This window comes from Myotis brandtii, unplaced genomic scaffold (genome assembly GCF_000412655.1).
Source record: "Myotis brandtii unplaced genomic scaffold, ASM41265v1 scaffold181, whole genome shotgun sequence".
NCBI classification, from domain to species: domain Eukaryota; kingdom Metazoa; phylum Chordata; class Mammalia; order Chiroptera; family Vespertilionidae; genus Myotis; species Myotis brandtii.
In genome coordinates this window covers 1,303,104-1,328,347 of record NW_005356712.1, presented here as the reverse complement: position 1 = coordinate 1,328,347, position 25,244 = coordinate 1,303,104, and the positions used below count along the sequence as shown (strand labels likewise).

The window sequence follows — 25,244 nt, the reverse complement described above, 5'->3', positions numbered from 1 at the left end:
TGGACTTGCTGCCCCTGGACTTGCGCTGCCTGTGTGCCAGGACCGGAAAGGTCTGGAGGCACTCACTGTTTGAAAGAATAAAATGCTGGTGCCTAACCAGCCAGCACAGAAGTAAGAGGAAGGCTAGGGAGTCTTACTTCTGGGGGACGGACTGCCATTGATTAGCTCTCTGGCCCTGGGCAAGTGACTTCTCTGCTTCAATTTCCTCTGGAAAACAGTAACGAGAACCATCTCATGGGTTGAAAGATTAGAAGAAAAAAAGTCATCTGTTACAATTACTATTAATCCCTAAAGGATAACTTTGAAAACAAGAGCTCTTTAGAGCTTCCGTTCCAAATCCCCTATTTTACAGACGAGCATCGGGCCCAGAGAGGTTGGATGACTCGCCCAAGGCTACACATCTCCACCAACCACAGAGCCAACAGCTTTGCTTCCCTGCTGCCGGGCGCCATTCCTCCAGGGTGTTCCGTCTGGGCTGCTGTTCTCAGGAGTGCTATGACCTGGGCTGACCAGGTCCTTTTGGTCCGCTCCATTGTCGTGTCTGGGACAGCCCTTCACAGCTCACTTCCTGGGAGCTCACGCCCTCCCTCCAGACTCAGGGAATGTAACTCAGCAAGCTCTGGAGCCTTGAGTTCCCATCTATGCTGAACAGTTTCTGGAACTGGAAGCTGGCATTTTCCTTTAGATTTTGCTGAGTATCTCTCACCTCTAAGTTCAGACTGTGGACTGAATACGAGGTGGACTTAAGTATCAACTCTAAGATCTTGGAGGAAACACTGAAACCATCTCAGTGCTTAACCAAGGTTTCCAGTCTATAGGCCCTCCCCCAGAAACTTCGTCAGCCTCCCCACAGCTAACTGGAGAGGTGACCATATATGCACACAGCTTGCTGGACATATGCGATGACCATCTGAATCCCAGAAGCAGGGAACAGCTACAGTTACCATGGCTACCAAAAGCTGAGACAGTTGGCTGCTTTGGCTATGGAGACAGCTGACCTCTCAAGGTCCCTTCCAGCCCTGGGACTCTACAATTACATTGAGCCAGCTGAGGCCATGTCTGCTACAAGAAAATAGGAAGTGCTGTGACATATAAGCCTCAGGCACCGACAGCAAGGATTTTGTCAGAAATATCTTAGAAGTCACCTTAGAATTCATCCGAAGTGCTGAGTCACAAGGATACCTCTGACACATTGTTACGCAAAGCCTTGCTTTTTTGGGTATAGCACTTGAGACCTTTTACAAAGGGAGTTTGCTACCACCATGTCTAATTCTTCTTCCTCTTACAGCTCTGACCAGTCATTTTGATAGCTGTTTATTCCGTATTGTGACCAGAGAAACAGCCCAGAAAAACTTGCGTCACTGGGCACAGAGGGGCGTGCTCCTTCAGACAGGACGCATGGATCACGAGCCTTCTAAGAACAGGAGGAAGGAAGTTGCTCATAAAGGAGACAGATGCTAAACCACTACTCTGTCTTCCTCTGGCCAGTCCTCTGCCTGCAGGAGCGTGGTTCTCACTCCACAGGGCGGGTGGAGCACTCTTAAAACTTGACTACAGCAGCTCCCCACCTTCCTGAGCCAGGACAGAGCAGGGAAGTGGCTCAGCCAGCCCTGCGTCCTCCACCCCGGGTGCAGTCACAGGCCTGGCTGCACCCTTTCCAGATCCGACCTCAGGACAGAGAGTCTGTAGGTATCTCTGAGACTCCGAGAGCAGGAGAGACGCCCAGAAATCAGTGTGGCCAATGCTTATGAAAACAGCTGCCAGTCTTGCCTTATTTCTGATGGAGGAAGCTGCGTGTTTATTGGATGTTTGGGGATTTTTAAAAATCGGCTTACGTAAAGATTAAATCAAAGCCTTTATTACACATTCTTCCTTCAAACAGTCTGTAGGTATCTCTGAGACTCCGAGAGCAGGAGAGACGCCCAGAAATCAGTGTGGCCAATGCTTATGAAAACAGCTGCCAGTCTTGCCTTATTTCTGATGGAGGAAGCTGCGTGTTTATTGGATGTTTGGGGATTTTTAAAAATCGGCTTACGTAAAGATTAAATCAAAGCCTTTATTACACATTCTTCCTTCAAACAACCTGCCTAACCCCCCCCCCCCGCCCCCCGCCCAAACCTGTGAACTGCAAGGCTTCATGAGTATCACTTTCACTGGACGGGTCAGATCTAATCAGGCCACACAATACTGAAAAGCTACACCAAGACACACCACACGAGGCAAACCTCTACAGTCCGGCGCCCCACTCAGGATCTAGGCAAAAGGTTGGTAGTGCTGGCTCTGGAACCAGAGCTCAGGCACAGGAGAGCCAAAAGTCTGACCAGCCGTGCTAAGCTGGGGACCAGCTACTGGCTACCATCTGGTGAGGCTCACACATGTGCTTTTTCTTCTCTTCTCCAAAGAAAAGGATGGGAGGCAATCTTCGGGTGTGTGTGGGTTTGATTTAAGGCTTTGGCTGTGATCTGTTGATATAGGAAAATACTTCCTGGGAATGCCATCTCCTAAGCTCCCCATCGGAACCAGCGTATTTTCAAAAATGAAAACATTGAACAAAGAGGTGGAGCCGAAATGCTGGCGCAGAGCCCGTCATGTCAGAATGGTGTCATCGACCTGCTCCGTGGAGTCGGCCTGGCTGGCCAGCTTCTTCAGCGACCTTCGGTTGCACTCACTCAGCACCTCTAAACTGGCCACGTCCAGGATCCTAGAGACGGACTGTGGGGAAGACGGAAAGGGGAGACAGTCAGAAAGAGGGCCTCAGGTTTCTCCAACCAAAGACAAAAATGAGTGGTGACCTCAGAACTAGAACCACTGAGGACATCGAGGAAATTCAAGGAAACCACTCCACGCTTTCCACGTGGCGAGGCAGGGTGAGCTTTCAGTGCTTTGAAGGTTGCCTGGCAGTAGGGACTGAGTGAACAGGGATCTGGGCTCCAACAGGCAGCCCGGCTGGCATGTTCCATAGATTTGGGTGCCATGTGAGATTTTATTGGAAGAAAGGGCTCTGTTGCTAAGAGAAGTCTGACACTACAGGAAGAGAGGATGGTTTTCAGGCATGAGACCAGTCCCTGATCGCAATCTGGCCCTCCACACTCATGCATACAGGTGGGCAGGGAAGAGTGTGATGTTTAAGACGGTCATGCAGAAGATCTGCAGACGAATGCCCACAGCATGCCCTGGGAGGCACTCCAGCCCCAGGCTCCCACCTGAAACACCTCTTCACCCTGTCTCATCTTGAGGAGGTTGACAATCGCCTGGTCACTGTAGGCCCTGACAACAGTGTTTTTATCCTTGGTGTTGTCGAGAAGAGCCTTCAGGATGGGTTTGATGGCTTGGGGGTCCAGAGGAGGCAGCGGGTCCTTGTTTGCCCACCAGATCATCTTCTCAGCCACCAGCCTGATGTCACTGGATGGGTTCTGCAGACACTATGAAGAGGAACGTAGGCTTTTTAGGCAGGCGCATCCCATCTGTTTCTCCAAGAAGCCCAAACGTCCGTCCTGACACTCACTTCATCATGGAAACTGACCCCACTGCTCCCGTTCGCCGCCTTCCCTCCCATGGGAAGGTGACAGGGCGACTCCCTCTTCATCTCATGCCACTCTCCCCCCTGCTCACTACTCTTGCCCACACCGAGCTTCCACTTCCTCAAACATGCCACTTGCCTTCCTGCCTCGGACCTTTTCACTGGCTGGTCCCACTGCCTGGGACGAGCTTGCCCCACATCCTCACTGGTGGTGCCTTTGCATCCATCCTTCAGGTCTCAGCTGAAATGTCAGCTTTCAGAGGTCTTTCCTGACAGCCCCACTAGGTTAGGACCCTCCCGGGCTTTCTGTGCATCTCCAACTCCAGGGATCTTGTCTGCCCACTTATCTCTACATCTCCAGGTCCAACCCAGCAGGGTGCAAAGCGGGTTCTCAGTAAACAAATGCTGATGAACAGCTGCAAACAGGGTGATGTCCACACACGGGCTCTATCTAATCGGGCGGCAAACTCAGCAGGGTTCTGGGAGTCTGCAAGGTGGGGACCATCACCCTGCGGAACCTCACTACTCAAAGCGAGGTCCGTGCACCTCCAGCACGGTCAACGCCTGGGAGTTGGCTACAAAGGCAGAGTCTCAGGCTTGGCCACACCTCTCAAAAGGCAGTTCTGGTTCTCTTTTTTTTTTTTTGACTGATTTGAGAGAGAGAGAGAGAAACATAGATTTGTTGTTCCACTTACTTATGCATTCACTGGTTGACTCTTGTATGTGCCCTGACTGGGGATCAAACCTGCATCTTGTATGTGCCCTGACTGGGGATCAAACCTGCAACCTTGGTATATCAGGATGATGCTCTAACCAACTGCACGACCTGGCCAGGGCCAGGTTCTGGTTCTGACTTGTGTATACATTCATGTTGGTGAAGCGTGCCTTATTACACAGGCTGTGAGGCGCCCCACTATCTGGCTTCCCGGCTTATATACCCCACAAGAGCCACCCTCATAAATGCCATGCCAGCTAATGGGAGACAAGGGAAGAGATGTATTTAAATGTGATCCCAGATCTGTCCCTAGTTTTATAAAGTCGGGATGCCTAGAAAAAAATGCCTAAAATACTAGTTCTTAACTTGATTTGGGATGTCAGGTCTATTTGAGACTCTAACAAAAAGTCGGGCACTGTTCCAGAGAAAAACGCACACAGAACCACTCCCACAGCTCTCCCTGCCAGCTGAGCACCGCGGGCCTGGGCGGGGCCCAGTGTCCCTGGTCGTGGGCCTTCCCACAGCAGGCCAGCCCCTCACCTTAATGAGCAGGCTGGAGAGCTTGGCAGGCAACTGCCCTCCTGTCCCGATGTGATACTTCATCAGGAAGCCCATGCCCCGGACGCCGCTCACCGCGATGGGGACCTGTGGAGGGAGGAGAGAGCTAGGCAGGGCGGCACCCAGCTCCTTCCTTGGGGCAACGGGGCCAGGCCCCCCCATTCCCAGGAATGGCCGGGATCCTGCTCTGCACCACCAGCCTCCTCAGCCCTATACCCAAGGCTGCCCTGGCTGTGAGGCAGATGAACAACACTAGATCAGTGGTTCTCAACCTTCTGGCCCTTTAAATACAGTTCCTCATGTTGTGACCCAACCATAAAATTATTTTCGTTGCTACTTCATAACTGTAATGTTGCTACTGTTATGAACCGTAATGTAAATATCTGATATGCAGGATGGTCTTAGGCGATCCCTGTGAAAGGGTTGTTCGGCCACCAAAGGGGTCGCGACCCACAGGTTGAGAACCGCTCGTTTAGATGATGAAACTGGGGCCCAGAGAGAGCAAGTTCTGGTCTAAGGGCACAGCAAGTTACCAGAAACGGTAAAACTTGAACCATGCCTCTGACTACCCACAACCCAGTCTGGGTCCCTCCCCACACCATGCGGTCAGTGAGGCTCTGGCAGAGGAATTCTGCTAGGGGAGGGGAGGCCGTCTGCTGCCCCAACGCCTTACCCTGTCTGCCACGGCATTGCTGAGGATCATGTCCTGAACTTCGCTGCTGTATTTGCCTGCGCAGAGTCTGCTAGGAGCCACATTCACAGCCACGGAGAGTGCCAGGCTCCGTCCGTGCCGAACCATCCAGTCAATGCCGGACACGTCCGCTGGTGGAAGGACACATGGGGGTCGCCCTGCACTTCACAGCATGCCCTCCCCAAACCCTCGGGCCTGCCCCACCTCTGAGACTAGAGTGCCAACTCATCCTGGCGGAAACCCCAGCGCACACTGCACATGGGCCTCCCTGCCCAAAGTGGCATGTTAAGGAGAGGGTCTCACAAACCCCTTCAGACTTGCAGCTGTGTCCTGTGAGCAGACACTCAGGGCTACAGGAGCACTGGAAACTCCATTTTGTTTTAGCAGCTGGAACCCTGGAGAGGCTAGTGCAGCTGCCAGAAGACCCTCTGAGGGGAAGGGGAAGCACACCCACAGCTCCCCCAGGGCTGAGAGCCCCCAGGAGAAGTCCACAGCGTGCAAGAGAGACCTACCCAGCAAGCACTGCTGGAGGACTGTGCTGAGCTCCTCCTCCGTCAGAAAGGCACACAGCTCCCCGAGGCATCCGGCCGAGGAGATGCGAGTGTTGTCCTGACAGAGCAGAGAAGGGACTGAAAGGTGGTGCAAGCCGTCCCACCAGCTCCATCGTCACCATGGCAACAGTGCCCAGGACAAAGGGCAGGGAAGGAGGAGGACAAAGCAACTCGGGCACTGGAACTGCAGCCCTTCCTCCAGGCTGGGGCTGCCATTCACTACAACTGCCACTTGATGCAGAGTGAAAAACTACACCCCCAGCACTCCACTTAATTACAGAAACTCCAGTGTGGGCAAATGGTAATCTCCATCATAATAGCAATAATGACTGTATTTTCATAGCACCTTTCTTCTTAGAAAGTCTGAATGCTTGACACTATTATCTCAATTACTGTCAACAGCCCTGTGAGGCAGGGGGAGGCGTAGAGAGGGGAGGCTCCTGCCCACCCAGCTAGAGAACCCCTCAGCTCCCTCCCCCCACAATCGTGTGTGCTCTCTCTCTCCTATGTCGGTGTGCCACTGCCACCTACATTCTATTAGGGTTTTCACAGGAAGTCACACTGGAGCCACTAATCAACCCAAGGAAGATAAGTAAAGGTCAAGCATTTTCTGTTGAAATCCAAGCCAGACACACAAATGGCTCCTCCCTGTCAGCTAGTGATGGGACACTGAGCGAGTGGATTTGAGGTTCTGTGCTATCAGTAAGTGCCAACCTCCTAGGCCTCCCCCAAAACACCACCCAACCAACCGGGGACTCAATGCCACAGGGAGGCTAACGCCAGGCCGGCACCCTGGATTGCCACCTTCGATCCAGAGGAAGCTCTGAGGGGGAGGAGATGGTCTGCAGGCACTTGGGGCCTATAAGTTCCCAGCAGAAGCCCAGGTGCCCAGCAAGGCTAACGGGTTTTCTGACGCCCACTCTCTCCAACAGGATCTATTTGAAGCTGCATTGTGGTGAAATGCAAATTGATTTAAATGCTCACTTTTGCTTGCAATGTTTCTGGCCCTGTAAAAACCTGGGCAGACTATGACCAAAAGAAAGTAGTCTCCCATCTAAACCCCTAGGCAGGCTGTACTCAGACAGCAGGCGGCGGGGGATTAGACCAGACGGGAGGAGACGTGATAGGTACAACAATGGCTGGCCCGTGTGGGGCACACACAGTGGACGCGTGAACCAAAGGCCTCTCTCCAGAGATCAGCCCACAGATGTGAGTCAAACGACACAACAGAGGGCTGTTTGTCGAAGGGGAAGGAAATCTCTCATCCATAGACTCGGCCCCTTCTGGGCCTGTCACGGTTAACAAATGCCTCCAGACTGGGTGAGGACGGACCACACTAACGGAACTGTGACAGAACCAGGAGTCACAGGGCTCCGATTCTGCTCTGACTCCACCACTGGCGAGGCGTGGACCAGGCAAGTCTCACGCTCTCCAACTGTGCCAACACCTCCCACTGGGACAGACCCCAGACAGTTCCCTGAGGGCTGTGACCGCGCTTTAGTTACCTCTGGGCTCACCCTTCAGCTCAGCAAGTGTTTCCAGAACCAAAAAATGAAGCTTTATTTTACAAAAGGGGAAATGAGGGGCAGAGAGGGAGTGTGACTTGTTTAAAATTAAGAGAGCAAATTCATGAGCTATCTGGGACTTGAAAAACCTTACTTTTCTTATCTATAACAGAGTCTTGCCAGGCCAGTATCGCTCAGTGGTTGACCTCGACCTATGAACCAGGAGGTCCCTGATCCGATTCCAGGTCAGGGCACATGCCTGGGTTGGAGGCTCGATCCCCAGTAGGGGGCGTGCAGGAGGCAGCCGATCAATGACTCTCATCATTGATGTTTCTATCTCTCTCTCCCTCTCCCTTCCTCTCTGAAATCCATCACATATATATATATATATATACATATACATTAAACCAACAGAGTCTCAATATCAATACTACCTGCCTTGTGCTCACAACCAAATGTTGGTAAACTATAAAGAATGACACAAATGTCAGGAATGACTATGATTGCTGACCAGTCAGCAAGTGTACCAAGTTCTTCTAATGCAAAACGGAGATGCCAAGCACAGAAGAGCCCACCAGCCCCGCCCACCTGCAGCCGTACCTCGTCATGTCCCAGCATGCTCAGCAGGAGCGAGACGATGTTTTTCCGGATGACTGCATCCACTTTGGCCCCTGCTCCCTGGATCACAAACCTCAGGGCCTGCAGCATGGTGTCCCTGCAGAACCAATGGCTCTCCTTCACTGCTGCTCCCTCTACCAGCCCAGGGCTGCTTCAGCAGCTGCCTGGCCTCCTCGCAGCCACAGCACTCCCCTGCTGGCACCTCACCTGACACCCGGGTCCTCCATGACACGGATCCCGTTCAGCAGCTCTGTAAAGAGGGGGTCCACCTTGATGTGGATGGAAATGAGCTTGCCCAGCGCATCAGCAGCCTTGAGGCGCACCCCCCGGTTGGAGTCCTGCAGGGCTTTGGTGAAAGTGGTCTGCAGCTGGGGCAGGAAGGGCTTCAGGGCTATCCCAACCTGTGAGAAAAACCCACACCCAAGAGCACAGTGAGGTGGAGTCCAAGTGTGCCACAGGCATGAAAGCAGCTCATCACCACAGACATGAAAGCAGACCACCATGAACTGGCCCCTGGCCCAGCTCTCTCACAGGCTAGGAACAGGTATCCCGTAAGAGGGGACAGCCAAGCACAGACAGGGCATGTGCAGCCTCCTCCTCTGCTTCGACCTCCTTCACGTCACAGGAAAAAGGGAAGGGGCAGTAGGAGGAGGAGCACCCCCACTGAGGGAGCCGCCAGCTTGGCTGTGTGGAGACTTGTCCACGTGGGCAATGACTCAGAACCTCGGACTCCGAATACGTTAAGCAGCAGGCAGGCGGCGGCTGTCAGCACCACTAAAGATCGATTCTAGTGCCAAGACAGGGAAGCGAACTAGGTGCATAAGGGCAGGTACCACCAACTGAGCACTTGCCATTTACCTCCCAGAACAACCCTATGAAACAAGTGACCTCTGAAAGTCATCCCTGTACACATGGTCAACCTTCCCATTAAAAATCCAGTTTAGCCCTGACCGGCTTGGCTCAGTGGATAGAGCGCTGGCCTGTGGACTGAAGGGTCCCGGGTTCGACTCCAGTCAAGGGCACGTACCTTGGTTGCGGGCACATCCCCAGTGGGAGGTGTGCAGGAGGCAGCTGATCAATGTTTCTCGCTCATCGATGTTTCTAACTCTCTATCCCTCTCCCTTCCTCTCTAAAAAATCAATAAAATATATTAAAAAAAAAAAAATCCAGTTTAGCCCAGATGGTGTGGCTTGGGGGTTGAGCATCAACCTACGAACCAGGAGGTCACGGTTCGATTTCCAGTCAGGGCACATGCCTGGGTGGCGGGCTCGACCCCCGGTGGGGGACATGGAGGAGGCAGCCAATCAATGATTCTCTTTCATCATTGATGTTTCTGTCTCACTCTTCCTCTCCCTTCCTCTCTGAAATCAATAAAAATATAAAATTTTTTAAAAATCCAGTTTAATCCCTGACCATCTACAGAAAAGCAGGCGCACTCGTGACAAAATACAGACAGGTCCAGGACTAAGGGTTTACTTTTACTAAAAGGGAAAACCAGAGCAGCTGCCTGGAACCCTGGGGTCAGGAGTTGGCTGCCTGCTGGGAGGCTCCCTGGAACGAGGCTGGTACATCTGTGAGGTGGGAACCATCTATCTATAGGTGGCATCTGACCCGTGGTGTAAGGGACACATTCCCCCAGGGAGGCTCCATTTGTATGCAGAGTTGCAAAATCACCACAGAAAAGAATAGCACAGAAAGCAATGTAATTTTTTTTAAAAAAAGACTCAATTTTCTACAGAGTAAGGCTGGTGCTCACAATCCCACTTAGCTGGGAAGTTACTCCCCACACCTTTCTTCAAAAAGGAAAAGAAAACCTAAAAATTGTAAGCTTGCCTTTGTTTCCAAACTTCAAGTAAGAATTCTTTTCTTTCTTTCTTTCTTCTTTTTCCCCCCACAACAAATCTTGACTCTGTCTATCCGTTTTTTAAGTCTAAAGGCTTATTTATTGCCTCGAAAACCATAATGGCTGATAGACGCTATTTCATCGAAGTCCCCCATTTCACAGCCCTAAGTCAGGCAGGCGGCATCAGCAATCTCCAACTATAGGAGAGGAAACAGGCTCAGAGGTTACATGACTTTCCCAAGGTCATTGCGGCCACATAGCTACTAAGCGGTGGACCTGTAACTGAGCAGTGTAGTGAGTCTACAGTCCAAGGTCTCAGCACCTCTGCTCTGCTGTTTCTCCAGAATAAGCTGTCACTCTGCCCATGACCCTGGACCAGCCTCCTGCAGACAGATCTGGTCTCTAACATCCCCATGGACGAAGAGGATGAACCCATCAGTCGCTTACCTTGGCCAGCAAGAGGCTGAGTGTCTCGAGCAGAGCCGCCTTCACGTTCCAGCTGAACCGGTCCCCCAGGATGCGAATCAGAGGGCCGGTGATGCTGACCACGGAGGGCCTCAGGGCGTCAGCTGAGGTCAGGCGGATCACCAAGCCTAAAGCTTTGGCTGCTTCCTCTTTCTGTTCTGGGCTTCCAGTCAGGACTCCCTCCCGCAGCACTGGAAGGATGGATGTAACTCCCTGGCAAGAGAATCACATGCGAGAGTCAAATCTCCAAGGCACTGGGCCCAGGTGTCCGCCCACCAAAAGCAGGTGTTATCAGCTGCCCTCTCCATAGTGCCATGGGAGAGACTGACTCCGGCTGCCAGGATCACAGCCTGAGAGGATGCTGGCTGGGGAATAGTCTTGACTTGCTGTGGCCAGAAGATAAGAGCCCCAATTGGCCTATCACACAGGCACACGCACTGCTGTCACCTTTGTGACTCACCCCCAGCTTAAACCCTGTCCCCATGTGGCCACCACGGGAAGAAACACGCTGTCTGTGAAGGTGCAGAATAGCACCTGGAGCACGGTCAGATTGACACACAGCTGCTCCAGGCGCCCCACGCAGACCTGGGCCTGAGGGGGAGGCCGAGGAAGGCCGCGTGCCCACAGCACCCTGCACATGAGCCCTGACTTACCTTCTTTGGGAGGCAGAACCCTGGCACGTGCTCGCCTTTGCTCTCATTCCCTATGAACCGGATTTCCTTGTGGAGTTCTTCAATTAGTGCCAGCTGGTTGCCAGCATCCAGCTTCTGTGGGAAGCCAGGAAAAAGCAGAGAGGCTGTCAGAGGTAAGTACAGCCCTCTCAAGCCTGCTTGGAAACATTACAGCAGGGGGAGGTCTGGGGGAGTATAACGGAGACTAGCCATGAACGGGAGATGCTGAAGCTAGGTGACAGGTACGCAGGGGTTATGTTGGGGGGTCTAGTCTTATAATCATCTGGAACAGTCTTCAGTCAGAAGCTGGCTGAGGGGTCAGCAGGCCTGACCTTGGTGATGGCGTTCAGCGCATCCCAGCTCTCCTCCAGAACCACGGGGCTGGAGTCGTTGAAGAGACGGATCAGGCCCGAGACCAGGCTCCGCAGGTGGCTGGTGTAGTCCGCCTTCGAGCGGGAGCAGTAGATGCTGAGGATGATGGCGGCAGCCTGCCTCATGCCCACCTCAGGGCTGCGGGTGGCTTCCAACAGGTCCTCGATGATGATCCGGTGCCCGACGTCATCCTCTACCGAGAGGATCACGGCCTGACAGTTGGCCATCTCCTGAAACCACAGGGGACACCTGGGCTGAGCACGGCTCCTCCGAGGCAGGACGGGCGGCTGTTAGAAAGCCGGCGGGAGTGATCATGACACTCACCAGCTGCTCACCGGGAGTCCCCAGCTTCTCCTTCAGGGCCACCATGACCGCTGGGAGGATCACGCCAAGATGACGGGTCAGGGCGTCGCCTGCCACCGACGAGAGGAAGGCCAGCACCCGGGTATTGACGGGCGGAGTTGTCAGCTGTGGGATGATGAACACCGTCAACGCGAGGAATGCTGCCTGTGCTGGCTGCTCCAGGCTCCGCAGAGCCCAGGCCGCTCTTCAGGGCGTAGTGTCCGCTCAGGGCGTCCTGCACCCACCGCCCGCCTCCCCCAGCATCTGAGCGCAGAACCGGTCTTCCCGGCAGCCCCAGGAATGCGCTGCCTGTGGCTTCTGGGTCAGAGGGAGTTGCTGCTGGTGGGATTTACCTTGGGTACAAGGTAGGGCAGCACAACACGACTCTTGATGGCCATGACTTGCTTCAGACCGTCCAAGGCGAACTCTGACACCTCGTCATCATCCTGCAGAGGGCGATCGGGGGCAACACTGAGGCGCTGGCTCCTGTCCCCACCTCTGCTGTCTGGACCAGCCACCACCGACTTCCTTCTCCACGCTGCTCCCTCCTCCCACTGCACCCACATTCACTGACTGTCCAAGGAGAAGACAGAGCTCAATCTGCTACCACTGCACCCACTTTCCTGTGCCCACACTGCGGCTGCCTTGGCATGAGAAGGCCCCCCGAGTTTCGCGTTCTACAGAGATAGTAAAGCCAAATCGGTACGTGTGTGGCAGAGCCACTCACCAGCTGCTTCAGTAAGAATGGGAGGATGTCCTCCAGCGCCTGGTGGCCGATGGTGGAGTGCAGCTGCTCAAAGGTCTTGGCTGCCGCCTCTCTGACCTCCTCCAGTGGGTCACACAAAGCCTTCCTTGCCGTGGGCACCAGGGACTCGGAGAAATACAGCACCTGCAACAGCACGGGCACTGTGCCTGATACGGCAGAGGCAAGGAGGGAGCGGAGGCGAGGGCGGGTGGCGAGGACCTCTGCCCAGCCTGGCCACCACCACTCCCATGGCTTTCTGTGAAAACGTGCAAGTCTACAGAGCAGGGAGGATGTGTAATTTACTTGCGAAGAGTCTAAACCCACGGACCCACTAGCACCTGGTTTTTAAGGTGAGTCTTCCTGATACCCTCCATCTCTTACAGGATCCAAATTCCTCCCACAGCGAGGCCTTCCGACGTGGCCTCCCTCCCCCAACTCGCTCCTTTGCCTACCCTCTCGAAAAACCCCAAGTTCTTCTTCAAGCTGAACTCAAAAGCCTGCTCCTCTATGAAGTCCTAGGGCTACAATGGGGCCAAGGACAGCTCTGCTCCCCTTGTAACTGATTCCACCAAAGCAAAGCTCACTATGAACCTAAGGGCCAGTTACATGTCGGCCTTGCCACCTGCAAGGCCTCAGCCTTCAGGGGACTCGGTAGCTCCTCAATGAATCACAACTCTATCTGGCGACAGAATTGGTTTGTATCCTTTGCCAAATGCAAATATAAACCCCAAATGTAATACTTACACTGATACACACGGGAGAAAGAACCAGTCAATCTGGTGAGGGTGCCTTGGCTAAGTAACTGGCCACATGCTTACATTTCTGACTGGCCACCCTCTTCATGGCTGTGCTGCTTTACTCCCAATCGACAGCCTGTATACACATTCAACCTATCCCCAGGAATGTTTCGGGGGTCAATTACCCTAGAAAGTAAGGTCAGTGGAAAGGACTCCAAACCTCTTGATTGTTCTCGCTACTATGGTAACAGTACCACTGCTGGAGACAATCCATTCCCACCCACCGGGCACTTACTCTCATCTGCTCTGCTCCTTCTAAGGGTCTAGTCTTACAAGCATCTGAACTGTCTACAGTCAGAAGCTGGCTGTGGGGTCAGCAGGCCTGACCTTGGTGATGGCATTCAGAGCATCTAAGAGTAAGTGCAAGGCCCTCCTGCTCCCGCTGCCCCCACCACTCACACACGTGCATGCCCTCCTTGCCTCCCCCAACCCCCCGCTCAGGGCACCACAGTTTTAACTGAACTGATACAGAGATACAAAAGGGATTAATCTAGAGCAACCTCAAGAATGGTGAGAATAAGATCTCCAATTTCCAAAGGCCACTCAAGGCCTCGAACTTGCTTAGTTCTCAGCCAGAAAATCTGGTAGGAAGCTGAGGAGGGAACTGCAGTCCACACGGGGCCCCGCCAGCAGCACCCTCTGGAGTGAGATTCGCGTGTCCTCACATGGAGGCGCCGCTTCTCCTGCAACCTCCCCAGCAGCTCTGAGTCAGTCACCTGCAGGTGCAAGGCCTACAGGGAGCTTAGGAGATACTCACGGCATCCCGGCTGGTGGACTTCATGATCTCGCTCAGCCCAATGCACACGCCCTGCCTCTCGTCGCTCTTCTGAGACCTCAGGCCTTCCTCAAGGATGGGAATGATCTCGGGTAGGATTTTCTCCCCTAACTTCCGGACGAGATCTCCTAATGTCCGCGCTGCGATCTGTCAGCAGAGATCAGGCCAGGATATCAACTCCCTGCAAACTCCAGAATGAGGCCCTGGAACCTCCTAGACTTTATGAGTCACTGGCTTAACTTCCCCAAATGTTCTTACTCCCGCAAAGCCCCCCAGGGTGCTTGCAACACTGCATAATAAAATTATCGCTGTGTGCCTTAGGCACCTACACAACCTACAGCAAGAGCTGGCACCTCACATGTGAACAGGAAATGCAGCAAATGCTGCCTGGTCAAAGGCCAATTTCCCTGGATTGAAAACTGCAGCCTAGAAATCACTTAAACTTGTGCTTCTGCTAAGGGGACAAACTGAATTAGGAACAGATGCTTTAGGAAAAACCCCATCTGCTCCGAAGCCTCACGCAAACCCTTTAGAGCCAAATACTCAGTTTGTTTGCCAGGGAAAAGAGGTGTGGGCCAAAGGAGATGGGCAGAAGTGACTATCAGCCCAGGCTGGGCCCCTCCTCCCAACAGGAACACCGCCCCCTAGCCCGGCACATCAGCCATGTCACACCACGATGGTCTCTGCTTTCTCACTCCAGACCCACTGCCCTTTGCTCATTCCTACCATGGGCCATGTTTTTGCCCATCACAGGGCCTTTGCACACCCCGTCCTTGTATCTATAGCACGATCCCGTCTGAAATAGTCCTTTGTCGCCTCCTTACCTGGTCGGTGCTCACTCATCTTTCATCTTCAAGCACCGTTTCTCCTGAGAAGCCTTTCCTGGCCCCCAGCTGGGTTGCATGGCCCTGTGGTAAGCACGTGCAGTGCCCTGTGCACTTGCAGTAGCTGCATCTGCATCTGTCTGTGTGATTATTTGATTCACATCCATCTCCTCTACCAGTGTAGCTCCGTGAGGACAAGCACTGAGGCTGCCTTTCCTCTCCATTATATCCCAGGTCTTACACCAGCAGGTGATTAATAAGTATTTGTTGAATGACTAAGTGCTCTCCCCGTCTCCGCAGACCTGACTTTCTGGCCTCTACTAGTAGGCATCAGGGCTGTGGGGTCAGAAGCAAGGCCAAGCAACTTACCGTTCTCTTATCTGCACAGGTACTCGCCAGGAAACCCAGCAGCAGCCCGAAGAGCGTGGGCAGGATCTCACGCAGGGTGCGGGGGGTGTTGGAGACCACGATCTTCCAGACGTGCAGGGATGCTTGCCGCACAACCAGCTGGGTGTCCGAGCGGCCCATGTACAGCCCTGCCAGCACTCGGTTCCGCCGGTCCACCCCCAGGGCAGTGATGATAGCCTGCAGCCAGCACAGAGGAACAGAGAACAAGGGGAGGTGAGGCCCCCACAGCATGAGTGCCCTCCACAGAGCAAGGCAACCGACACAAGGCACGCACCTTGTTGGACTGAGCAGTCCCAAAGTTATCATCTTCAGAGGCAGTTTCCGTGGTCATCTTTCCAGTGACACCTGAGATGTGGAACAGGAGGTCCCCCAGGAGCTGAACAGAGCTGAACCTGAGAGGGCCAAGCACAGAGTCACACAGCTGCAAGGGGCAGTCTGGGGGCTCAACCAATCACCGGGCAGGAAAGAGACTGAGGAAACGCATCAGAAATATTCCAGGTGGTTATTCTGGAATGGGAGAAAAGTTACAGGCGATTTTCATGTCTTTACACTTTCCCACTTTATTTTCTTGCCAATGAACTTTGATAATGAAAAAGAATAAATACTTTTGAAAAGACTGCGTGAAAAATTCTATAATAAAAATTTTTTTAAGAGAGCACAAGTGGAAGCATTAACAGGAAATCAGGAATGCTGATCATCAGAACTGGAGGCATCAGAAGAGGCCTAGAAGGATAAACTTCTCTTCAAATTAAGTGAGGTTTGCTGTTCTTAATCATCATAAAAAATAATAGTCACATCCAAACGTAAAATTCCAAAATACAGAATAATATGAAGAATGCGAGTATAAACAATCATTCAAACCCCCACTACTCAGGCAACCGTCCTGACACTCGGTGACACCTTTGCATAGGGCGCCCTCTACAAAGACACGCACACCCCCACACAGTGTCGGCATTGAGTCCACACCACATGCGCTGGGCCACAATCTACCTGTGATGTCAGCTAGAGGTTGAGGAGCTTCCTGTGTCAGCTGATAAAGGTTCTTTACCATTCTTTGTAACGACTGGTAAGTTCACTGTATGGATGTGTCATCACTTTTTAAAACCAACATCCAATTTTTCAAATGGTAAAAACAATACTGCAACAGAGAGCCTTCTACCTACATCTTTAAGCACTCAACCAAATCTGTCCTTGGAATAAAACCATAGAAGTAACATTTCCATATTAAAAAGTATTCAAGCTTAGATTGTAATACAACTAAAGGACTGACTAAAGAGAACTTTTTTAAAAAGAGAAGACATTGCTATAGGAAACTAGAGGGTTACAAAATGGTTAAAAGTGAGGATCTGGAAAAAGTTGAGAGTTCTTGGCATCGTTTTGTTTATTTCTTAGAGTTCCCAAAATGCAAAGCTGGGTCTTTCCGCCCGAGTTCTCACCTTATTCTCCAGAGGTCGTCAAAGAGGCCTTGCTCCAGCTGGGGCAGCAGCAGGGCGATGGCTGTCTCGGCATACATGGAGATGACCCGCTGGCCCGCACGCAGCGCGGTATCACGCACAAACTCGTTCTCATCAGCAAGAGCCTGTGCACACAGAGCGGGGGTCAGCCAGGGCTGCCTCCCCACCCTTCCCAAGGCACCCAGACCCAAAAGGAGATGGGACTCCCTGGACAGCAGGAAGAGGACGCCTCCCACCCAGCCCCGCCAGCCAGCAGCCCTAGCAACCCCCCAGGGCACATGCATCCCACCCTCCTCAGTACGCTCTCCTGGCCTGGGCAGCGGTGCCTACTTTGAGGATACAGGGGATGATGGGCCCCACGTAAGGAGTGAACTTGTCCCCAAAGGTGATGGGCAGGTAGTTGAACATCATAATGTAGCCATCTCGGACGTGGGGTGCAATGTCCACTTTGCTGGCTGTAGCCACAATTTCTGGCATCAGCTTCTCCAACTTCTCCACCCCTAAGCCAGCCATGACCTCGGCCAACCCTGCAACAAGAGACAGAATGAACCCACTGGCTCTGAGGCCCCCAGAGGGCATTTCTGGGCGGGCCCTTGGGGCCTGCGCTGGCCTCACCTTGCGCAGCGCCTGAGCGATCCACAGAGCTCTGCTCATAGGTCAACGTCTCCATCAGCCACGGCAGCAAGTCCTCGAAGCACGACTCGCCCATGCCCTTCACCATGGCCCCAAGGGCCTTTGCAGACACTGTCCGCACCTGTCAGGTAACCAACAGCAGGGATAGGGAGGAGCTGAGGGCTCAAAACTAGGTGACCAGGCAGGAGCAATGAGGGGTCCCTCGGTCTCCTTTCCTTCACCAGACAAACACAAAATTCTCAGGGATGAATTTTCTGGAGACTGGGCTAAAATAAGAAGCTCTTGCCTCCTCCCCTCCCAGACTCACCTCAGGTACAGGGTCCAAAAGAGAGGCTTTCAGGCCAGGTGTCACGCTTGGCAGGTACGGAGCCAAGTCCTGCAACAACACAAGCAGAGACGCGGGTTGACTCCTGCTTCTATGGGATCGTCCTCCTGTGGACCCTGACCTCGCCATTCTGCTGACAAGGAGCACTTGGAAGGGGTGCTCCCCGAACAAGGAGGGGAAGGGGAAACCTCCAAGGGACCCGAGGCCACCTTCAGGAGGGCGAGAGAGCCACCAGCTAGTGCAGTGCTCTTACCCCTCCTGCCCTCCTCCTAGGACCAAGGCCGGCCCAGCCTCTGGGATCTTTAGGAAATTATTTCTGCATTTTCCTTTCAGAATTGCAATATCATCTTCCCTTTCTTCACCTTAAAAGGTTTATGTCTCTTAATATAGCATTCAGCCTTAGGGAACAGTTTTAAATATAGAAAAAGCCTTATGTTCACAGCAGCAACATTTAAAATGGCAAAAAACTCTGGTTACTATATGACCAACGACAGGATTACATAAGTTATAGTACGTAAACTTATTGGAATATTACACAATTATTAAAATCAGTTTTATGAATAACTCATTATAACTCGGAAATAAGTTGATGCTCAGGAATATAATTTTTAAAATGTAATAAAGAACATTAAGAGAAATTGTTTTAGTGTTGGAGGACTATGGATAACATTTTTTATTTTTTCAGTTTTTCAATTTCCCAGATTTTCTAGGATTGCTATAACCTTCCCACTTTCTCTATTGTGCCCACAGCTCAGTAAAGCAAGCAGAAGTGAGGTAGATGGAGAGATCACACAAGCAAGGCCTCAGGAACAAGGAAGCAAACAAACAAGATCAATCTCCCCTAATTTCCCGAGAGACTTACAGAAGCAAATGCTTGACACAAGAAAACACTGCAAGCAGTCAAAGCCTCAGCCACTTTCCCCACACTCCTGAAAGGTCAAAGGTGAGGTTGGACCTTTCCTGTACCCCAACCTGTAAAAGGGGCCCACTGGGAGGGGCCTCACCTGAGGACTGGGCTAAAGAGGACCCAAACGCTACTCTGCAAGATGCCGAGAGAACCTACATTTCCACCCTCCACGCCACAATGGTCCACATCTGCCCCAAACACAATCAGGGACCCAATGCATGTGTGCTCCACTCCCGCGTCTCCTGTGCAAGGACTCTGTGCCCCAAACCAGCATCTGCTGGTCTGTCCTTGCCAGCCCCAGCTAGGCTGCTACCTTCTGGTCGGTCAGGGAGTACATGTTGCCAATAATCTGGGCTGCCATCTTCCGCGTGTCCGTGGAACGGTCCTGGAAGGCTCTCTGGACAATGGGCATGATGAGGGCCAGGGACGGGGCATCAATGAAGTGGACAAACTTGGTGTCCAGGAGGGTCTGCAAGCACTTCTGGGTCTTCCTGGAAGGGTCCGTCAGGGCATCCAGCAGGACGGGGGCAATGGCTGCATATCCAAACAGAGACAGGGATCGAGGAGAAGGGAGTCAGCGCAACTGCTCCCTGGAGCCTCACAAGTCACCAGCTTGGGAAGCCAGTCTGTCTGCGAAGAGCAATCCTTGCTCCAACAGGAGGGACTGGTTGGAGGCGACAGCTGTCACCTCTCTGCACTGCAAAGCTGTGCTCTGGTGGAGTCCCTGTGGGCAGGCTTCCATGGGTCCTGAGCTGCTGGGCCTCCACTGAGAGAGCTGCTCAGGCACCATAATCCCTATTCTGGAAGCAGCAACCCAAAGTGGTTTTGTGAAAAACTGGGAAAACAAAGGCCCCTGAACCAGTGAGGGGAGTGAAGCACCCCACGCTCAGAGCTGCTAGGCCCAGATAAAATGAGCTCTCAAATTCAACACCATCAACCCCGCAGAAGTAATTCCAAGAGGAAAACCTGGTTTACCTTTTCCATAAGCCCAGGGAATTCAACCACTATAAAGCCCCAGGCTGGTGGTCAACAATTTAAAAAAACTAATAATCCAATTTAAAAATAGGCAGAGGATTTGCACAGTTCTCCAAAGAAGATATGCAAATGGCCAATACGCACACGATGTTCAACATCATTAGTCATTAGGAAAATGCAATCAAAGTCAATGAGATGCCACTTCATACCCACTAAGATGGCTGTAACCAGTGCTGGTTTTGCAGACAATAGGGTGCTGGCAGCTGGAATTCTCAGACACTGCTGCTGGGACTGTCAAATGGTACAGCTGCTTTGGAAAACAGTCTAGCAGTGACTCAAATAGTTAAGCAGTTACTATAGGACCCAGCAATCCCATTCCTGGTATCTAACCAAGGGAACTAAAAACATGTCTATAAAAAACCGTGTACCCAAAGGTTCACAGCAGCACTGTTCTTAACAGGCAAAAAGAGGAAACAACCAAATACCCATCAACGAATAAACAGATAAACAAAATGTGGTCCATATATACAACGGAATATCACTGGGCCATAAAAAGGAATGAAGTACTGATACAGGGTACAACATGGGTGAACCTTGAAAACATTATGCTAAGGAGCCAGACAAAAAAGGCCACTTATTGTATGATTTACATGAAGCGTCCAAAATTGGCAAACCCACAGAGACAAGAAATCGATCTGGCTGGGGCTGGGGGAGGGGAGAAAATGAAGAATGAATGCCAATGTGTATGGGGTTTCTTTTGGAGGTGATGGAAAATGCCCTGGAACTAAAAAGTGTGATGCTCACATGTAAAAACCACTGAACTGTACATTCTTTTTTTTTTTTTTAATATATTTTATTGATTTTTTACAGAGAGGAAGGGAGAGGAATAGAGTTAGAAACATCAATGAGAGAGAAACATCGACCAGCTGCCTCCTACACACCTCCTACTGGGGATGTGCCCACAACCAAGGTACATGCCCTTGACCGGAATCGAACCTGGGACCTTTCAGTCCACAGGCCGACGCTCTATCCACTGAGCCAAACCGGTTTGGCATGAACTGTACATTCTTAAAAAGTGAACTTTATATTACGCAAATTATATGTCAATTAAAAAAAAACCCACCAGGTTGGATTCTCAGAATAAAGGAACTTCTAGCCCTAGCCGGTTTGGCTCAGTGGATAGAGCGTCGACATGAGGACTGAAGGGTCCCAGGTTCGATTCCGGTCAAGGGCACATGCCCGGGTGGGTTGTGGGCTCAATCCCCAGTAAGTGGCGTGCAAGAGGCAGCTGATCTATGATTCTCTCTCATCACTGATGTTTCTCTCTCTCTCTCCCTTCCTCTAAAATCAATAAGATGCCCCCGGAAAGATCGAGACGGCCCTGGTGAGGTCGAGACTGCCCTGGTGAGGTTGGGACGGCCCTGGTGAGGTCAGGACAACCCCAGTGAGGTTGAAACGGCCCCGGTGAGGTCGGGACGGCCCCGGTGAGGTTGGGATGGCCCCGGTGAGGCTGAGACGGCCCCGGTGAGGTTGGGACTGCTCCAGTGAGGTTGGGACAGATAATGGGGACCAGTATAGACTGATGAACAGGGGTAGATGCAGAGGCAGACCAACATTGAACAGACTGTCAAACTACAGTGGGAAGCCTGGGGAAGGTTTGGGGGGGGATTAAGAGATCAACCGAAGGACTTATATGCATGCATATAAGATTAACGAATGGACACAAGACACCAGGGGGGTAGGGGCCGGGGTATGTCAAGGGGAGGGAAAAAAGGCATCATATGTAATACTCTTTTTAATACTTTAAGAAATAAAAATTATTAATAAAAAAAAATCAATAAAAACATATTTTAAAAAAGAAGAAGAAAGGAACTTCTACCCATTCAGTAGAGATGAGACTGTTCCGGGCCTTGCCAGTCCCCAAGGCTGTTAGACATTGTAAAAACCAACAAAATCCAAGTACACCTATTAATCTAAAAAACAAAAATTCCCATAATTTTCTGAACAAAAGAAAAATCTAGTTATACCTGGGCTGAGCTACACTGAATGGCACTGAGGCTCCAATGCTGAAGCTTAAAATTTAACATGTGAAGTTTACAATTTAACAAGGTAGCTGGCTAGGTTTTATTTCTAGAAATCAACCTCTTCCCAACACTCAAGAATGAACCACACTAAGAGCACAGTTAAGGGGAATAACTGTCCCTTACCTTCCCCTCTATCTCATGTCTCCTGGAATGAGATCAGAAAGTTCCCGAAGATCCTAACACATCGGATGATACTGAGATGGTCTGAGATGGTCCAGAGCTTGTCAGTCAATTCTGTTGACCTCGGACTCAGCTTAGCACACAGAGCTCTCTGTCAAGGTGCTTCTGAGCTGCTGACTCAGTTTCCCTACCTGTGCAGTCAATGACAACTGCTCCAGACAAGCAGGAAGACCCACCACTTCCTAACTACCATTTAGTCTAGGAAAAGAGCTTCCAGAATTTAGAGTTTCTTTCACTGTGAACTTATCCTCAGCATGTTCCCTGCAGTGTCCAGGGACAGGAGGAGGAGCAGGGCCACTGCCCACTGTGCGAGAGGCCTACCCAGGATCTCCGGGTTCCTGATGACGGAGCCAATCTGCCTGAGCGCCTGCTGTCCGGCCTTCTGCACTTTGACGTGGGAGTCGGTCAGCACCTCTGTGAGCTTGGGCACGATGTTGGGCAGACAGGAGGACAGCTGCTTGGGAGCACAGTAAGCCATTGCCCCAAGCAACTCCACCGACCCTGCAGAGGCAGACACACGTCCGGTGTAGAATCGCTCAGTACAGGCCAACAGTCACCTGGCTGCTGCCAGGCAAGGGACAACCAGCCTGGTCCTCTGCAGGCTGTGCTCAAGCAGTCCCCCGGCAGAGGGTAGAGGGCAGAGGGCAGAGGGCAGAGGGCAGAGGACGGCATCCAGCAGAGCCCAGGATCAGGAAGACCTGGCTTAGTCCTGGCTGTGATCCAAGGCCAATTTACTGCATTTCTCTGGCCTCAGTCTCCTCAGCCACAAATGAGGGAACTAATTTTGATTTGTGATTTTTCAAACTGCAGGGCAAAGCCTGAGGGACCCAGGGGAAAGACACCAAGTGCAAGGGGCCCAGACCTTGACCTTCCGCAAACCAGAGTAGCTCTGCTTAAATCTCTTGCATATTAGGGTCACAGATAAGATTACATTTTAAAAAAGGGTTTAATGGGGAGAAAGCTTTAAAAATCACTAAACTAGCCACAGACAAGCTTTAAAGCTCGGGATTTCCTGATTTAGGGCTGCATCTTCTGTCAGAGGCCTGCTCTTTGCAGGTAAGCAAAGCATACCAGCTACTGAGGGACTGGGCTGCCCAACAGCAGTCTTGGCCTTATCATCTCTGGGCTGGGAAGCACACACATGGCTACCTGGGACCCCTTGAGGGCAGTGTTTGGGACAGGAAGTTGGGACAAAGGCACGGAAGAGAGTGGCCTCACCGGCTTTGGTCCTCCAGGATTCCTCCTCCAGGGCAGCCAATAAGGAGGGGAGCACTAGCTTCACCCCGTGAGCACTCAGGTTGCTCATCACAGCTTTGGCACAATCATCTGCAGCCTCAAGGAGGAGAAAAAACGTTCAGGGGCCTCCTCACCCAACCAAGGATCAAGGCCTGACTCTAGACCAAGTCTTCCCCCCGGTAACCAGCACTTACTGAGGAGTCTCCTGTGTCAGCCCCTGTGCGACATGGTTTCTCATCTCATAAAGCTTCAGTAATTTACAGGGAATCAGGGGAGTCCAGACCAATAACTGGGGCCCAAGGTACGGTGACGTGGACCCCATCAGGGTGCACACTAGATCTGTTAGTGGGGCTTTACACCACCTCAGCCTCCCTGCTGAGTCTCACAGCCGCGGCCAGCAGGTCTCATGTGCAGCCTCAGGACTTACCTCACGTACATACTGGTTCCCATCCCCGAAGCACAGCAGCAGATGGGGCAGCACGTGAACCACGTACGGCTCGAAGAGCTTCCCCAGCATGGTGCAGAGCATCTCGAATGCGAAGAGGGCTCCTGGGGAAGAAGGTGGACAGCTGGGACAACGTCCCTGCAACCTCCTCACCTTCTGGAAACACTCGGGGCAGCTGTGGGACTGACGTGGCTGCCCCATGAAGCAGCAGCACCCTCTGCCTCCCCCACCAGCACAGACATGGCTGAGCAGAAAGGGAAGGAAATCCATCCATGACTTCTTGGCACTAACAGCCAGAAAGGCAAAATCTCTCTCAGCTAAGGATACTGCTGACTTAAGCGAGGCCAGGCCACAACAGCAAGGCCCAGATAACATGAGTCACACACAGCTGTCCCTCTGTAGTGCAAACACCAGCCCATCGGAGGGGAAGGAAAGGCCAGAGTCCTCCCTCTGGCAGCCTCGGGGCCTGAGAGACACTCACCCTCTCGCCGGCGGAAATTCTTCTTATCCTGGATGGCATCGGTCAGCGCTGCCATCATTTCCTGCTGCTTTAGCGACAGAATGCCCAGGCCCTTCACCAGGCCCGCCAGCCCGTACGCGGCCCCCCTGCGCTCGGCATACTTGTCCGACTCCAGCAGCTGCTGCATAAGCCTCTGGACCATTGCTCCCGCATCCTCTCTGACAGCGGGCACGAGGGGCGGCAAGCAGCTGGCCACGGACTCCTGGACCTAAAGGAGGGGCCTGCCACGTCAGGAACCACAGCCTTTCCTGGGGGCTGGCAGTCCTACACAGCACCTCCCCACTAGATGCCCCAAGCCCCATCTTAGCCACTGTCTGTCAGACAACAGAGTGTCAGAAAAGCAGTGTTACGCATTCACGTGTGACGTGGACCCCTTTAGGGTGCACACTATATCTGTTAGTGACGACAGCATCAGCCATCACGGTACTCTTTCTGGTCTAAAGGGAGAACCTGCCCTAACCGGTTTGGCTCAATGGATAGAGCGTCGGCCTGTGGACTGCGGGGTCCCAGGTTCGGTTCCGGCCGGGGGCGTGTGCATAAAATATATTTAAAAAATAAAAATAAATAAATAAAGGGAGAACCTAGGTCAGGGTGGGTGGGAAGCTCCAGGAAGACTAAACCCACTCACAGAATAAGATCCAGGAAAAAGCACGCTACTGTGCCTCCATAAAAATGGCCCACGTCTCCCAGTTGTCAAACTTAGCAAAGTGTCATGCTACCTGGGCCGAGGCAGGACCTTCGCATGTGTGGCCTGCACTTGATGAGGACATTCTAGGTAGTCCAAAGTGTAAGCTGCAAAATGTATAAATGTGTTTTTAAAAATAAAAAAAAGTCTTGCACTGTGGCTTGGAGGCTGCATTAAAGGGCCCCTGAAACATGTAACAAACATGTAGAGAAGGTCAGAAAAAAACTTGACACAAGAGGCAGCCACTTTGTGTTTTGTTTAAATCTTGGTATCCCCAGTGCCAAGTTTATACTAAATGAAAAAATAAAAACACACCAAACAACCGTTAGAAAATGAGTAGAAAAGAATGAAAACATCTAGGATGTCTACCAGAACAAATAACACAGTAATTCCCCGCTTG

General features: G+C 52.1%; 1 protein-coding gene across 1 annotated transcript in view; it reads right to left on the bottom strand.

Moving 5' to 3' along the window:
• Positions 1–1,974: 1,974 nt before the first annotated feature.
• Positions 1,975–25,244, bottom strand: part of GCN1 (GCN1 eIF2 alpha kinase activator homolog) — a gene marked incomplete at its 5' end in the record, with an annotated part of 50,669 nt that continues 27,399 nt past the window's right edge. Inside the window, 25 exons of the mRNA XM_014537713.1 lie at positions 1,975–2,712; positions 3,204–3,422; positions 4,776–4,880; positions 5,467–5,615; positions 5,997–6,093; positions 8,141–8,255; positions 8,366–8,559; positions 10,449–10,679; positions 11,120–11,233; positions 11,470–11,739; positions 11,834–11,977; positions 12,205–12,297; positions 12,579–12,740; positions 14,151–14,315; positions 15,362–15,577; positions 15,675–15,792; positions 16,837–16,979; positions 17,185–17,381; positions 17,470–17,608; positions 17,795–17,863; positions 19,033–19,253; positions 22,280–22,459; positions 23,177–23,291; positions 23,622–23,743; positions 24,121–24,367. Coding sequence (XP_014393199.1) covers positions 2,587–2,712; positions 3,204–3,422; positions 4,776–4,880; positions 5,467–5,615; positions 5,997–6,093; positions 8,141–8,255; positions 8,366–8,559; positions 10,449–10,679; positions 11,120–11,233; positions 11,470–11,739; positions 11,834–11,977; positions 12,205–12,297; positions 12,579–12,740; positions 14,151–14,315; positions 15,362–15,577; positions 15,675–15,792; positions 16,837–16,979; positions 17,185–17,381; positions 17,470–17,608; positions 17,795–17,863; positions 19,033–19,253; positions 22,280–22,459; positions 23,177–23,291; positions 23,622–23,743; positions 24,121–24,367 — 3,951 coding nt within the window. The remainder of the gene's footprint in view (positions 2,713–3,203; positions 3,423–4,775; positions 4,881–5,466; positions 5,616–5,996; positions 6,094–8,140; positions 8,256–8,365; positions 8,560–10,448; positions 10,680–11,119; positions 11,234–11,469; positions 11,740–11,833; positions 11,978–12,204; positions 12,298–12,578; positions 12,741–14,150; positions 14,316–15,361; positions 15,578–15,674; positions 15,793–16,836; positions 16,980–17,184; positions 17,382–17,469; positions 17,609–17,794; positions 17,864–19,032; positions 19,254–22,279; positions 22,460–23,176; positions 23,292–23,621; positions 23,744–24,120; positions 24,368–25,244) is intronic.